Raw genomic sequence first — 16,805 nt, 5'->3', positions numbered from 1 at the left:
AAAGTAAGTATGTAAGCAAAAGACAAAACCTCAGTAATTCTCAGTAGGGAATTAACTGTACTAAAGCTAAAGGGAGTATTTGCCTGGGTGTATTAAGTTAGATCAACCTAGTTAGTTTTAATTCAGAGGAGCTTGATCCTTCTTGGGACTTAAAAGATCAGGGGTCATTAACTCAGAGCTAATTTCTCTGTGTCAGAGGATCTTGCCCACCCATAATCTCCGCATAAGGATAACATTATGTCTGCATGTCGAGACGAGAATCTCTTAGGGGTTTTCTATTCTTATCTGCTGAGTGTAGGTTTGCCCACTCAGGACCTTAGGCCTCCAGGGTGTTCTCTTGCAACTCTCACTGGTTCTGGAGGAAAAGGGATCTCAATATAAAATAATTATTATATTTAACAAGATAAACTTGTAACTGTGTCAAGATAGTTCTGATATGTTGAATCATAATAAGCAAATTATTATAAACCTATCTTCTTCATATGTAAGGGACAGAAAGACTCATTGACCTGATTGATAAAAACATCCCATAATCGAAAGGAACTGATAATAAAGGCTTTGTACTCCCATGTCACAATCCACACTGATCATAAAAGAGGTACGTCTGTACGTCTAGGAAACTAGAACAGAAAGGAAGACACGTGGGAGGTCTGGATACTTGAAGTAGAAAAACCGTCTGAAGGCTATGGGGCATCCCTAACAAGGAACAAGCTGTTGAGCAGATCTCTCTTACCCTGAGGTTCCTGTCGCCTTAAGATAAAGGGCTAGGCGGGAGACAGGAGAGATACAGTGACTGTCCAGTGCGCTGTCAGCCCTGAGACAGAAGCATCACGACAGTCAGAGCCTGGGTCTCAGAAACCTGACCACACCACTCTGCGGGTTTCTATAATTAGCTCTCCTTTGTTTTCCATAAATAATTAGTAAAGTCCGTCTTGAAATATTAATATTAGCTGATCTCAACATATTTAAAGAAGTCAGGGAAAGCAAGTCCTTTGCTTTTTTAAAAAACAAAAACAAAACTAGTATTTAAGACAACTTTACAAGAGTATCATTGTGAAGACAATGTTTTTTTGTACATCCTTTGTGCAGAAACTAAAATGGTAAAAATTAAGAATTTAGATACCATCACAGGAAAACAGAAATGCTCTGATGAAAACAATCTAAATAAATCCCTAGATCTGATTAACTCATTTGGTGATTCTGTCTAGACAATCTTTTCTAAACATCACTACAACAGGAAGAGTAACTAAAAACAGCAAAATTATATTAAATAAAGGATGAAGCCCACACTTTAATACAATCAAATTTTTAAACAACCAGGATTCCAAACTGTTTCCTCTAAGCTCTAATTTCATGAGATATTAAGGGAAAAAAAAAGGAGGGGCTATCTTACATGCAACCACTATGTATTTTGGTATCTACATGGCATACTACCCAGAAACAAAGTCTGTGAAATTAAAATTAGCAGAAAAAGCAACACTGGGATTATTAATAACTACACTGAAGCAAATCATTCCTTTACCTTCACTGTGTTACATGGTTAGAATGTCTTCATCCCCACACTTATTTACCACACAACCTAGTATCTATGATGGTGCTGGACACACAGTGAATGCTCAACAATCTCTTGCTGAATGAACTATTTGCGAAGCAATTTTCTACTGTGTTCTATACACATCCATCAGGCTTAAATAAACACAGTAGCCACAGGGACCTAATGCGCTTCTTCACTATTATTTCAGCTTGAAAAATGACCATGGCACTTTGCAATTTAATAATTTAAAAACAATAGCCAGTTCCTTTTTGGTGTGCAGTATCATTTATTCACACATGTCCAGAGTTCTCACCTTTAATTGAAGGAGAGCACTTAATTTCCAAGTTGTTTGGCGTTAAGAGTAAAAATAATCCTGAAAACATCTTTTTAATACTAATGAAACAAAGAGATATCTTTAGAAAATCATCTCTATTTCCATATTCAGTGATCCAGTTGTAGAACTATAAGATATACTTACATACCTATATATGCACTTCAGAGTTGAACAACTACCATAGTAACTAAACTTACAGACTGAGATGGGAGTAAGAGAGGATTTCTTTGAAATTTTATATGCTTAACAACAGTTACTTTTTCCTCAGTCTTTAGTAGATTCAGTTTACTAGATTATTTGCAATAAAAGGCAGAAATTATCCCATCCAAGTACTAACCAGGCAATAAAAGGCAGAACTTGAACTCAAACCCTGAGCTCTAACACCAGATGCAGAGCATTTAACTAGTGGATGAAAGTGGGACTTACAAGACTGACTGGCCCATAATGCAGGTGTTTTTCTTTTTTAAATTTTCGCACAGCTGATTTACAATGGTGCATTAGTCTCAGGCGTACAGCAAAGGGGCTCACTTTATACACGTACCACCACCACACGTTCTCAGAGTCTTTTCCATCATAACTAGATACTGTCTATACTTCCCTGTGCTATACAATAGGTCTTTGTTGGTTATCTATTTTATATATAGTAGTGTGTATCTGTTAATCCCAAACTCCTTATTCCCCCCTCCTTTCCCTTTTAGTAACCATAAATTTAAGTTTCATTTGTATCTTTTTCTTCAGATTCCACATACAAGCGATTATGTGTTATTTATATTTGTCTGACTTACTCTACTTCACATGATAATTCTAGATCTATTCACGTTGCTGCAAATGTCATTATTTCATATGCTTTTGTGGCTGAGGTAATACTTCAGTGTGTGTGTGTGCGCCCACACAATGGAAAATACACACACACACACACACACACCCTCTGCATCCACTCACTGTGGAGGACACTCGGGTTGCTTTCCTCTCTTGGCAAATGTAAACAGTGCTGCGTGACACTGGGGCATGTGTATCTTTCTGAATTAACGTTTCCATCTTTTTCTGATAATACACCCAGGAAAGCGAGTGCTGGATCATGACAGCTGTATTTTTAGCTTTTTAACAAACATCCATACTGCCCTCCACAGTGGCTGCACTAAGTCACTCTCACACCAATGGTGTGGAAGGGCCCCCTTTTCTCCATACCCTCCCCAGCACTTACTATTGTAGACTTTCAGATGACGGGTGATTCTGACCAGTATGAGGCAGTACCTCATTATAGTTTTATTTCCATTTCCTAAATAGTTAACACTGATGAACATCTTTTCATGTGCCCGTTAGCCATCTGTATGTCTTTTTCAGATAAACGTCTGTTTAGGTCTTCTGCCCATTTTTTGATTGTGTTGTTTTTTGATATTGAGCTGCATGAGCAGTTTGTATTATTTTGGAAATTAAACCCTTGTCAGTTGCAGTGTTTGCAAATATTTTCTCCCAGTCCACACTGCTATCATTTACGTAAGAGGATGTTTTTTGCCTACCTTCTCTGAGTTTTATGGTGTCTTACCTGATATTTACATTTTAAGCCAATTTGAGCTTATTTTTAAGTATGCTGTGAGGAAGTGTTCTAACTTCACTGATATACATGCAGCTATCCAGCTTTCCCACCCCACTTGCTGCAGAGACTGTCTTTTCCTCACTGTATATTCCTGCCTCTCTGTTGGAAGATTAACTGACCACAGGTGTATGTGTTTACTTCTGGGCTCTCTATTCTGTTCTCTTGATTCGTGTCTGTTTTTGCGCCAATACCACTGTTTTGACTGTAGCTTTGTAGTATAGTCTAAAGTACGGGAGGGCTATGCTTCCAGCTTTGTTCTTTTCGCTCAGAATTGGTCTGGTAATTCTGAATCTTTTGTGGTTCCGTATTTATTTCTTTGAATCACTTTCAATTTCCTTTATCAATGTTTTACAGTTTTCCAGATTTAAGTCTTTTACCTCCTCAGTCAGGTTTTTTCCTGGGTATTTTATGTTATCTTTTGGAGGCAATTTTAAGAGGGCTTTTTTTTTTTTTTTAACTTTCTCTTCCTGATATTTCAATGTTAACACAAAGAAATCTGTTAGTATAACAGGTTTCTGTATGTTACTCTTGCATCCTACTACCTTGCTCAATTTGTTCATCAACTCTAACAGTTGTTGTGCAGCGTTTATTTGCAATAAAAGACAGAAATTGAATTCAAACTCTGAGCTCTAACTCTAAATCCAGGGCATTTAACTAGTGGATTAAAGTGGTACTGACTGAGACTGAATTACCCATATGCAGTTTTAATCTCTCCTCAATGCAAAACTTTACATAACATGCCAACTTCTGATTTAAGAAATCAACACCAAAGATCAATTAAAAAGTCATCTACAAGAGAGTTCTAAATTTCCACCACATTCTGTGAGTTCACTGCAAGGCAACCCAAAATAATTTCTTTAGACACAGTCTTTAGACACAGGAGATAATCCTAGCTCTGATAGATGCAGGTTGTGGTTTTTGTCTTAATAGAAATTGCTCTGGTACTTGTTACCTGTCACAACATTCCCCCCACATCCTAAAATTTCCAAAATGATCTCTAAATAAGGAACACACGAGCTTCCATTCTTGGCAGACATATTCTAATTTCCAAGTATCAACAGCAACAAAACCCAAAACTTCTAAACAAAACAGTCATGCAAAGCTTTCTACACAAAAACCTGCCTAGTACGAAATACTTCTGCCTGGTATACTATGAAATGAAATATTAGCAGATTCTAAAATTCAGAGGAAAAAAAACAACCTGGTCACTGATACCTAATTACTCACAGAGTAATCAAGTTACCAGTTCTTAACCATACTATCATTCTTCTAAATGGCATAAATTCAGGTTTTACACTTGGCCTATACATGCATATTGCAAAGCATTCTTTAAAAGAGAAAAGTCCACACTGAGGATAACATGTATTCATATTACATATATACATAATAAATTAACCAATTAATACTTTAGAACTGGACCAAGATTAGACAAAGTAAATGAAATATGCTTAAATGTATCTTTGTTTTAATTTTAAGAAGGATGTATTTGAATGCAGTATCAAGGAACAGAGTCAATAACTAGGAAAAAAATTTTAATAAATGAGCAACTGACTCAACATGGTATGAGCAATTTTAATAATCCAATCTGCAAAGCCAGAACAGTCTTTTAAAAAAGAAAACAACTGAACATTAGCTTCCCTTCATAATCCAGATAAGAATACTTTTTAACACATACATCTGGCTTGCTATTTGAAATGACCTAATGAGCCCATTTAATTATTCATCAGGCTGCAGTCTTAGAACGCTTTTCCTTCTGCATTCTTCAAAGTGCGCTTATGACTCTCCACAAGCACCAAGATTTCTGTCTACACTGCGCTCTGTGTGCCGTGTGTCATTCCTCTCTACTGAGAAACCAAGTAACTAAAAATGACAGTAAAGTGACACCAAATAATCTGATTTCCCTTATTAGGTTTTTAAATAACACTAAAATGTTTCACTTGCCCAGACCTGCCACTACTTACCTATCTATCCCAACAATTCATTACTAAATAAGTCACTTTTAAACAGGAGCAATTTGAATGATCAGGTTGAAGCTCATTCTATCTTCTATCAGATTATAAAGTAGTCACGTAAGGTTTATGAGTGCTAAGAAGGACCCATCTTACCTTTCTCAGTTGGTACTTTTTCTATGCATCTGAAAGAAAAGAGAATCAAATGGTAAATGAATAATCTCACACATTTTCTTAAAATACAAAGATTTATCCTTTTCAGGTTCATCTCCAGAATGATACAGAAAACATCTGGAGCAGTACTGTCCAGTAGAACTTTCTGCAATGATAAAAAATATTCTACATCTGTACTGTCCAGCATGGTAGTCTCCATGTGGTTCCTGAGTGACTGAAACAGCTATGTAGTTGAGGACAGAATTTTCAGTTTTGATTAATATAACTTAAATAGCCACAAGTAGCTATCATATTTGACAGCACACAGCTAGAATATCATTCAAAATAGTTGTTTTTAACTGTAAAAAAATATCGATACAAAGAAACTATTGCTAATTTTGTTGTATTAAATGGTCATAGAAGAAAAATGTCTTCACTTTACACAAATGCAGTAACTAGTTGTGCAATGAAATATTTGAGATATCCTCTAAAATACCTCTGCCAAAAGAATCAGAGGGAAGGAGCATAGAGGTAGGAAGAATGGTAAAATCTTGATAACTGTTAAATCTAGGTGGTAAATACTGAGGATTATTATCTCTACTTTGGATATATTTGACAATTCTCATAATAAAAATTTAATAAACCTAAAAAAAATCCTAAAACTACTCATTTGTTAAACTAAAGTCAAAATCTATTTCTAAAATGGCAGCAGACTGGACCTAGAAATAAATGTAACTTGAACTTTACAAATTAGATAGGAAGAGTAGAGAGTCTAATGTGTAATAAACTGGCAGTTAAAAAAATGTCATTCACATGTTTTTAATTCGGGGAAATTTCTATCAAACGTTAACTGCTGAGTACAGTACAATGACTCTCCTCTATGGCCCTTACCCAAATTCAAAGTTTACCTGTCTTGGATCTTTCCCAAGATGCCAAACAGCATCTCTGAGCAGTATAAAGGTTTCTTTTTTTTTTCTTTTTTGAAAATAAACCTAATACAAACGAAGACTCTTATGTTACAAAGAATATCCAAACAGATACTGAAGCCACAGCATAATACAAATTCTGTTATCTTTAGAGAGACTAGATATCATCTTCTCACCTCATTCATTTTCTTAAAAGCTTGGTATTATAACTTATTATATTTTTAATGTCCAAATTAACAACACAAGAATACTGCTCATCATCCTAGCTCTAAATGAAAAGTACATAAATCATTGTTAGATGTTGAAACACTATGCAATAAACCTTCTGAAAGCCTATAGGAATGGTTCAGTGTTTTCTTTACCAAGATCATCGCAAAAGGAAAACTCAGGATTTCGGGCTTATACAATTGAAGCCTTCTCCAAAGAGCCACAGAATCCAGAATTTTTCCCACTTCGGACTATTACTGCCTCTTCATTCTCACTATCATGACCATCACTTTCTCCTTACAAAAAGAAAGTGTGAAGCAAAGGCTTACTACCATTTTACTTTCTGCAAGAAAACAAACCCCAAATGGAATTCCACATACTGGAAAATTGCAGTATTTGTTTCATTTGTAACCCATCTGAACCTGTAGGTTTACCACTAAGAATACTGTTTTAGCCTATATTCCTATATTCCTTATGGTGAGGAAAGAAGAGCTTTTCTCAACAGCTAAGTGAGAAATTTTAAAAAAAAAAAAGTAAGTATTAAATTTTGAAATGCATCAGATAATCAAAGAACTTAGTATCACACAGTAGGAAGAAAATAAGCCTTCTGCATTTAAAGTAATCTTATTTTAACAATTATAGTGTTACCCTATTAGTAGAGAATGGATGTTTTAACTTCTAAATCAGAAATAAGCTGGAGTGTGTGTGTGTATACACAGATACCTGTATATACCCATACATAGATACTTACACATTTTTAAGTTAGATGAGGGTATAAACATCTGCATTTGAAGCATAAGAAACTTAACTCTGGAATTTATTGGCTAAAATACAGCAAATAAGAGCCTAATTCTTAGTACTAATATATAACCTTTCTTCAGATTTGGTTTATCTTTCCTTACTATTAGCTTTTAAGCTTTTAATTTAAAATGATTATAGATTTAACTTAATGTCTTTTGCTTGAGCACATTCCCTGGAAAATTCTTTTTATTCTCCTTCACAAAGAGTTCCTATTCTTTTCATTAATTTCTGAGTATGTCAATGCAAACAGAAAAATTGTTATAAGATTAGGAAAGTTTATAAAAACAGTAATTGCCATTAACTGTAAAGCTCATTCCACAAATCATAAATTATCAGCTAAAGATGAAGAAGCATATTCAAGGAGGTTAAGTGACTTGCCCAAGTTCACTTAGTAAGCAGTAAAAAGCAATGCTTTTTTCTATTTTGCCTTGTAAGAGGAAGAGATTACTATCAATCCAAGTCTATTTACTGACACTTGAAGCTACTGTTCAAGTCACTTTGCTGTTTCCTTGATCAAGAAACAAAAGTAGGTTAAACAGTTGATTACTGGGAATTTATTGGGAGAAATGTTATTTGGAAACAGAGCTCAATGAAGGTCACAAGGCACCTGACCAGGGTTCAATGATCAGACATTTCAAAACCTGAAATGTCTTAAAGGGTAAAGTTTCTCAATTTTTAAAATTTATCGCTCTGAAAATCTGTAAACCGTGCATACATGTGACAAACCTCCACTACTCAATGCATCTTCCCCCTTTACTGAAATCCATGTCTCACTTTTCTTTATAAATCCTGGCTCAGCACACTACCAGACCCAATTATTTGCTTAATCAAGGTTTACTGAGCTGAAATGCTTTAGGAGTTCTTTGATTTCCAGAGTATGTAGTAAATTGAAAACGTGTAACAAAAAAATTATTAAAGTGACAAATTATCAAACAATCCAATCAAAACTGCATAATTTAAAACATACAGTTAAGAAATAGTTCTGAGGCTAAAAGAACACTATAACCTTTTATGATACTGGATGTGAGAGAGAGGGACTTTTAAGAATCAAGACTTTTCTTTCCTCCCCACAAGGAATACTGGGGAGAAAAAAATTGAAGGGATTTAATTAAACCATCCTTATCCAAGTTCAACTGCTGTTAACATTTACATTGTGGAAATAAAGACTCAGTACTTTTTTGACAGAAGTTAGGGAACATAATAAACCATGAGAGCTGGTAAAACTAACACTTAAGAGATTTTCTCTAAGTAAAACTGATCAATCAGTGGGAGGGAAAGGTGCTAAGGAGATATAGCTATATATAACTTTCAAATGAGTAGATGAAAATGGAAGGAAATTTTAAAAGATTAAGTTATTAACCTTCCTGTGTATGGATATAGAAAAAAGTAAAAATCCAATTTGGCAGAATTTACATGAAAAACTCCACTACACAGTAGTTATACCTCTACCGTATACAGTACACAACTATACTACTGTATACTATATACTATATATATACTATATACTACTACACTGTATACTACTACATAACTATATATAGTAGAGGTATATAATAGGTAGCATATCACTGCTCCAAACAAAAACTTTCAGTATTTCCTACGTATCATGCTTTGCATTAAGTGCTGCACTTAAGTCTCACAAACTCATCTCATTGAGCTTAACATTATCTTCTATAGATAATAAAACTGAGGCACAAGCAGTTTAACTTGTCCAAGGAATTTATATCCAAATAAGGCCAATGACATATCTTTTCAAATTTATGACAGTAAATACTGTTTAAATTTTTTGCGTCTATGAAATTCATTTACAGCAATTATTAATCGAATCCTAACTGCAGCTCAATCATTTATAAGTACAGATTTTTGTTGTCCACAGAAATTTAATTTACACAATTCTCTAAATTATGTTAATTGGTGAAAGTCGCTCAACTGTCCGACTCTTTGCGACTCCATGGAGAAACCCCCAGGCCAGAATACAGGAGTGGGTAGCCTTCTTTCCCGTCTCCAGGGGATCTTCCCAACCCAGGGATCGAATCCAGGTCTCCCGCATTGCGGGCGGATTCTTTACCAGCTGAAAGAAAAGTGAAGTCGCTCAGTCGTGTCCGACTCTTTGCAACCCCATGGACTGTAGCCCACCAGGCTCCTCTGTCCATGGGATGTCCCAGGCAAGAATACCGGAGTGGGTTGCCATTTCCTTCTCCACTTTACTAGCGGAGACACATGTTAATCAAATAACATCCAATACTTTGAAAGCACATCTAAAACACAATATACCTTTGAATGTTCTTTCTTTCTGAGAGTCTTCCAAGACATGTATGCCAAGGTCACAGACTTCACTCTTAATTTTGGAATAGGTGTGTTTCAAATTTTAAATTGACCGGGCCTGTGTAAGCCAAATATTGTCAGGATCTCTACTGGGGAGGTAGGGTGGCGGCGGCAGCCGGGGGCATTTAAAACTGATTTCTCCCCGCACCTTCAATTTTTCCTGCTTTTACTTTTTTTTTTTTTTTCCACTTGAAAGTCCAAAAGACACAAAAGTCTTCAACGAATTCCTTGGCTAATGCGCTTCATTTCTACAATTCACAAACACGTGTAGGCACAGAAACATTTTAATGAACAACTTAAAAAATATATAGATTCCTGGTCATCTTGGTTCCTCTATGACCTCTCGGGGATGAAAGAATTCCTTTCATATTATTCAAAATTTTAAGGACGAAGTCCCTATATTAAAACATATTCAAAACACACAATTGTGTGTGCCTCAGTTTTATTATCTATAGGAGATAATGTTAAGCTCAATGAGATGAGTTTGTGAGACTTAAGTGCAGCACTTAATACAAAGCATGATACATAGGAAATAAAGTTCTTGTTTTTGACACTCGTCAAAAAAAAAAAAAAAAACCGCATTTCAGAACCTACACTTAATTAAAATTGGCAAGCCATGTTTTTATCCTACTAATAAGTTCTTTTTCAAAAATCGAGTGAAAAGTAATGTGAAAATTTAGTACGTTTGAAAAAAAAAACCCAAACAAACTGCATAACGATCCTAGTACAACTGAGGTTGATCAGGTGGGAAAGGTGGGGGAACGACCTCATCCTGCGCGCTGAGATCCAAGCCCCCGCCGCCCGTTTCCCAAAGGGGACGCGCCGTAAAAGCGGAGACCGCCGCGCGGGGGAAGGGGCCGGCGGACGAAGGGCGCGCGGACAGCCCGGGACAGCGGGGCCGGGCGGCAGACGCGCGCCCCGCGGGGGCCGCTGGCAGGCCGGCGGCGGGGGCCGCTGAGGCGGGAGGGAGGAGGCAGGCAGGCGGGGGAGCGCCGAGCCGGCCTGCAGGGGGCAGAGCGGCGGCGCGTCACGTGGGGCTGCCGCTACGGGAGCCGCGAGGGCTGCGCGCGGGCGGAGGGGGGTCGCTCCCACCGCCGCGGAGACGGCGTTACTCACAGCAGGCGCGGGCTCCTCTTGCCCTGGGCCGGGGACGGCGGCTTCGCGGCCTGGGCCGGCTGCCCTGGGGCGTCGGCGGGCCTGGCGCTGGGGCTGCTCCTCCGCCGGCGCGGGTACTCGGCCTTCCTCCGGCGGGACACGGCGGCGGCGGCGGCCGCGGCGGCGCGGCCCCGGTCCCGGCCTCCCCTCAGCACGCGGCTGCTGGGGGCCCCCGCGGGCGCCGCCGCCGCCGCCGCCTCAGGGGGCTGTGGCTGGGGCTCCGCCGCCGCCGGCCCCCCTCCCTGGTCCTGCCGCTCCGGGGGTCGCGGCTCTTCCGTCTCCCCCGGCATCGGGACGCGTCCGCCCCCCCACCCCCTGGTCCCGGCGGCGGGGGCGGCGGCGGCGGCGGCGGCCGCGGCGCTGCTCCCCCCGCCCCCCGGGGCGGCCGGCTCACTCACTCTGCGCGCCTCTCTCCCCCCTCCCCTCCGCCCGGCTCCGAGGGCGCCCCCCCCGCCCCCTGCCACTCAAGGGCCGGTACCGCTGGCGGCGCGCGCGCGCGCCCGCCACAGGCGCGCAGCGGGCCAATCAGGGGGAAGGAGCGGCTCCTTGGCCCCGCCCCTCGCGGGCTTTCACGTCGCGGCGTCCTGGGCTTCCGCCCACCCCCACCCCGGCCTTCCACCAATCAGGAAACGGCTCCAAGGGAGCGCGCGAGGTTTCCTTCCCCGCGCACCCGTTCTCACCGTTAAACGGCTGCGTCTCGCGACAATCCCAAAGTGACCTTTTTTTTTCCCCCACCTCCGAGCTCAACGCGCGCCCGGGGCAGTGGGAGGGGCAGGCCTCGCGAGGGGGCGGGTAGGAAACGCACCTCCTTCCCCGCCTCGCGCGCACCCTGGGCTGGCTGCGCGCGCACCTGCCGCCCTACGGAGCCACTAACGCCACAAGGGCTTTCTATCCTTCTCCCTTAAGCCGCGGAGGGAGCCTCGGCGTCCTTCCGCCTCCACCCCGGCCCCACTTTCCTGTCTGTGGCCTTTCTGTCCCCAGCGCCGCGAGGTCTTGCGGGGAAGAAGGGGGGAAATTTTTTTTTTTTTTGAGCTGTCGCTTCTCCTTTAAGAAAAAAAGCCCCGTCGGCCGCCGGATGAAAGTCTCTGAAAAAATGGCGGCGGTGGAACAGAGGTGGGGTCGTGAGGTCAAGGAGGACCCGCCTTCTGGCGCATGCGCGTAGTCGGCTCTCCGCGAGGCATCCTGGGAAGTGAAGTTCCGCTTCCCCCTGAGCCTTCGGAAGACAGATGGGAACCCCGAGGCGGAGAGGATGCTGGGAGGCTTTGACTGTTGCGCGCTGGGAGAGGTAGTCGACTGTCCTGTCAGTTCGAATTAGCACTTCCGGGAGGCGGCGTTTCCGGGTTGGGCCTGGGCGCCCGCCCGCATCCGGGTACGCCTACCAAGCCAGTCGCTGGTTGGAGTCTCCTGGCAGAGTTTCCCGTCACTTTTCGCTTGGTGTTGGCGAACCATGTCAGGGTGCCACGCAGTAGCCCTCACCTTTGGTTAGACTGCGCCGCCGCAGGGACCGGCTAGCGTTCACATACATCTCCTGCATTATCCCGTCTTCTATGCGCGTCTCGAGGTCAGGGGTTGACTTTGGTGCCGTCGGCTCTTAGTGGGTCTGGCACAATCCCTGCCTCTCATCTGATGCTTAATAAAACTTTGTGGAAAGACTTGTGGAATTGCTTTCTTTCCCCTGGATATCAGGGCTGAGGACTGGCACCCGCTGCTTAGGCTTGGCCGCGCCCCCTGGGTTGGAAGGAAGGGTGGTGAAGCATGGTTAGCGTGACTTTGTGACCTCCCCAGATAACTGAAGGCTCCACACCACCACCATCACCAGCACCACCTGCCGCCACTCCCCACCCCGAAACCATCTGCTTCTGCGGTTTTAAGATGTCGGTGCTACACAGGAAGCACGGTCGGAACAGCAGCTTTGTCAGAATTTTCTTTTCTTTCCACCAGCGTGTGCAGCTAAATGACTCTAATGCATCAAACGGGAGTTTCCGTTTGCTGATCTCCAAGTTGCCTTTGGTGATGGCTCTGAGCTTTTTGCATTGCTTACCCGCCCCGCCCCCCCCCCTTTTTTTATCCTTTCCTCTATATAATTAAAGAGCGATCTGCAGGAATGCTTCTCAGTCCCGGAAACGAAAGCACCCGGGGTTTAAATTCTCCAAAGTGAGTGGCTGGAAACAAGCTCTCAGAATCTAATTCTACATTTCACATGAATCATTTAGTTAAAGTGCAGATGGAGTCCAATATTTTGCAAGCCAAGTGCTGAAGAGCCTTTTTCCTTCCAGGGTTTTGGCTTAGTTACCACTTCAAATTGGGCAAATGTTCATCTTCTCTGTGGAGTGTTTTGCACTTTGATTGGGGCTAAAGGCATTTCAGTTGTAAAAACTGGCATAGTGTGGGTGGGAGTTTTTCAAAGCTGTGTTTGCTGTGAGCAGACTTTTGGAATAACGCTGACATCCAATGGCTGCGAAAAGTAATGCAGAGGTAGGATCTCCTTTACATTAAAAAATAAAAAAAGTTTAAAAGTCACAAAGGAATGGAGAATGAGTGATTCCTTTCAGTTAACCTTTAAAAAACACTGGGTTGTAGAGGAAAGAATACAGGCTTTGACATTATTTGTATTATATGTATTATAGTAAGTAGCAAAGCTACCTACTAATTATGTTAACTTTAGCAAATTTCTATGTCACTACTGGTAAAAATGGGGATAATATCTATTTCACAGGACCATAGTTTTAGTTCTTTATGTACTGCCACCTTATAGCAGACCTTTTGAAATTGCTTTATTTTAATCGAGGTGAATAAAATCCCAGGAGCCAAAAAACGGAAAGTTGACCCCAGTGTCACTTTTGAGAGAAATGAAGGCCATTTAACTGGACAGCAAGTGTTTATGATGGAAACATCTGCCGTTAGAGCCTGGTGTCAAATCTTCCAGCTTCATTCTTCATGACACCTCTGTATGATTGCATTTTAAACCACTGAAATAAACCTGGCCCGAGAATCCAGCTGTAAGCCTGGTCCAGAGAATCCTGTTCTGCCTTCAATGGGTTAATGATCTCTTTAGAAAAGCAAGGAAGCGTAATTTCTGGATAATTGGGTAAATAAAGACAGCAAAATGAATTGAGTGCTAGTTAACTCTGATGGAAATTTTATGAAGGAGATAATGCTTCCATGGTCTTTCACAGGAAAAAAAAAAAAAAATCTGAATCTTTCACGCAGTCACAGCAGGCTACCCTACCCACTCTGGGGAAAAAACACAAATGCAAATCTGCCATTCCCATGAATTCAAGATAAATCCAGGTGCATAGTAGGTTCTCAAATTTTTCAAAATTAATTTTGCTTCTTATTATCTTGGCCAGTGCACAACCAGAACTCAAATCCAACAACCCATCTTTCTATGTCTCATTTTTTAAAACTCTGACTTAAAGGAAAAAAAAAAAAAAAACTCATCAAAAGAGAGGAAGTGCTAAGCAAATACAGGAACCAAAAAGGGTTATAGAGGCTGCTTCACACTGGCTCATTCAGTTCCTTTGCGGTCCTCTTCTCCAGCATATGCCAACGCAGTGCTCTACAGCCTGTGTGTGGTACCAGGGCATCTTGGGTGTGAGACAATGGAAGAACTGGGTGAGTGAGGAGCTTCTTGGAGGAGCAACTCAGAAGGGATTGAAGACTTGGCTGTCATCTCCATGTGTGGTGGGGTGTACTTCTAGCCAGATGGAATATAGTGTTGGAAGATTTTATTTTCACTGCTTTCCTGACCTCAGGCCAACCAAGAGTGAAGCATGAGGAACTATGTTATTTTGGGGAACTATGGGTTCGCTGTTTTTAGAGGCACAATAGGCAAAGAATTTGGTACTAACCACAGAGTAAACTCTGCACAAATACTTTTGAACTGAATTGTGCTTGAAATTGTGATTTTGTGAGGAGCGTTTTTGCTCCTTGGGGGGCTGCGAGGAGATCATAGCGGGGTCAGAGTTGGTAAGTTCAGAGATGTGATTTGGGGAGGAAAAAAAATAGGGGGGATTGGTTAAAGGGTGTTACGAGGAGAAGAAATGGACTAGAAGTATGAGAATGAGGCATCCGCAAAGGGTGGAGAAAGGCCAGAGTGTTTTATTTGTTCCATCGTCGAGCATTAAATCAAGAAGACACAGCACTGTCACTCCAGTGCTTTCATTGCTAAGCTTTTTACTGAGAGCAGCTCTGAAGGAACAGATGACCGTGGCCTGCACATATGATACCTCCTTCCACTCCAAAGCAACTGAAACCAGCGCTGAAGCTGTGGGCCGCATTGCTCGGAGAGATCCCTGATTTTAAACCTTGGGCGTGCCGTCAGGCTTGTCATTCTCGGGCCTCATGCCATATCCTTTGCCAGTTTTTGTTGCCATCGTGCTTATGAACACTGAGTCACTAAACTTTACCCAGTGTCCAAGCTGTATAATTCCGTGGTGTCTTGGGTGGTTGTATGTCAAAAGTGCAAGTGGCAGCAACGAAAAAAAAATCTCGCTATATTGTCTTTTTTTTAAAACGTGTTTTGAGAGCTAGAGGAGGAGAGGAAGGAAGAAAGGCAAGTTACCGAAGGGAAGAGGTGTTCATGGAGAGGAAAGGGGTGTTTAATATTCAAATGTGAACTGCTTTGGAAGTAAAGTCTATTTTAACATGTGGAGTATAATATATTTTGAATGTGGGGTAGAATCCCAATTCTTTCCTTCTGTGAGGGTTGGCGAGATTCACGTTTTTGGCTGAGTTCCACCTGAATCCAGCTCTGCTTTTTTAGGGATACATCATGGCTTTCATGGAGAAGAAAATGGGAACCCACTCCAGGATTCTTGCCTGGAGAATCCCATGGACAGAGGAGCCTGGCGGGCTATGGTCCATGGGGTCGCAAGAGTCAGACACGATGGAGCAACTAAAGAGAGAGAGAGAGATAGCTTTCATGTAGTCATTGGAAAGGGAACTAATCCTTATTCAGTGACTTAAGCTGAAACTATACATTTTTATATGTTAATCATTTTAGTGTTCCAAACAACCCTCTGAAATAGGTATTATCCACTTCTTTTTTTTCAAATAAGGAATCAAAAAAACAAAATAACTGTTCAGCGTCCCTCATAGGAACACCTGACTAAATGACTAAACCAAAACCTGATTAAATGACAAGGTGTTCTCCTTTTAGAAGTCTGTTGGCCCTGGTGTTCCAGCCAATAGGACAACCCAGATAATTAAAAGATTAAAACAAATAGATTGGCACAGTTTTACATTTCCTCAGCAGGATGAATGGCGGAGAAATTTGGTCCAGAAACACAGAAACTACCGAGTGGCCTGGAAGGTAACATCCATTCATGTGTGTTATCCAGGTGGCCGAACCTCATCAGGCTGTTAACAACTGCACCTCAGTCACTTCGATAGATAGTCGTCAGCTCAATATCCACCTGAAAGACTTAGGGTGGCTCTGTCTTCTGCAATGTGGGGAAATAGTGGGGAGGACAAGTCAGCCCAGTGGGCCAGTATTTCCTCTTGGCAGTACTGCCTCCAAGGTGGGTAGTTTATGTCCACTCAGGAAGTCTCACCCAAACCCTCATTATGGGAGGATGCTACATAAGGGGGAACCAGGAGCAAACTGTGGCTCTGAATGAACTCATTACAATCCAGTGAGACCCTCAAGAGACCTCCCTTAATTATTTTCCTGTGAATGTTGACATTGTTTGATTTCCTCAGACAAAGGGCTATAAAAATGGATGGTAGAGTTTTCAGTCTAATACCCCAAACCCCGCACCAGTAATCCCATATTTGTCATACTGAAATTCAGTTCAGTTCAGCTCACTTCAGTCGCTCAGTC

The 16,805-nt window shown here is 41.6% G+C and overlaps 2 protein-coding genes across 7 annotated transcripts in view; one reads left to right on the top strand and one right to left on the bottom strand.

Moving 5' to 3' along the window:
• ZFP91 (ZFP91 zinc finger protein, atypical E3 ubiquitin ligase) overlaps positions 1-11,403 on the bottom strand; it is a 35,678-nt gene extending 24,275 nt beyond the window's left edge. For both annotated transcript variants that reach the window (XM_043914080.1, XM_043914081.1), the window contains exons 1-2: positions 10,943-11,403; positions 5,571-5,599 (exon numbers count right to left, since the gene is read on the bottom strand). In XM_043914080.1, the coding sequence (XP_043770015.1) occupies positions 5,571-5,599; positions 10,943-11,271 (358 nt within the window). In that variant the 5' untranslated portion in view covers positions 11,272-11,403. The remainder of the gene's footprint in view (positions 1-5,570; positions 5,600-10,942) is intronic.
• Positions 11,404-14,478: 3,075 nt separating this feature from the next.
• Positions 14,479-16,805, top strand: part of LPXN (leupaxin) — a 38,408-nt gene continuing 36,081 nt past the window's right edge. For all 5 annotated transcript variants that reach the window (XM_043914078.1, XM_043914076.1, XM_043914074.1 and 2 more), the window contains exon 1: positions 14,479-14,596. In XM_043914078.1, the coding sequence (XP_043770013.1) occupies positions 14,525-14,596 (72 nt within the window). In that variant the 5' untranslated portion in view covers positions 14,479-14,524. The remainder of the gene's footprint in view (positions 14,597-16,805) is intronic.

Source organism: Cervus elaphus, chromosome 1 (genome assembly GCF_910594005.1).
Source record: "Cervus elaphus chromosome 1, mCerEla1.1, whole genome shotgun sequence".
In the NCBI taxonomy this organism is placed as follows: domain Eukaryota; kingdom Metazoa; phylum Chordata; class Mammalia; order Artiodactyla; family Cervidae; genus Cervus; species Cervus elaphus.
This window is presented reverse-complemented; position numbering and strand designations above follow the sequence as displayed.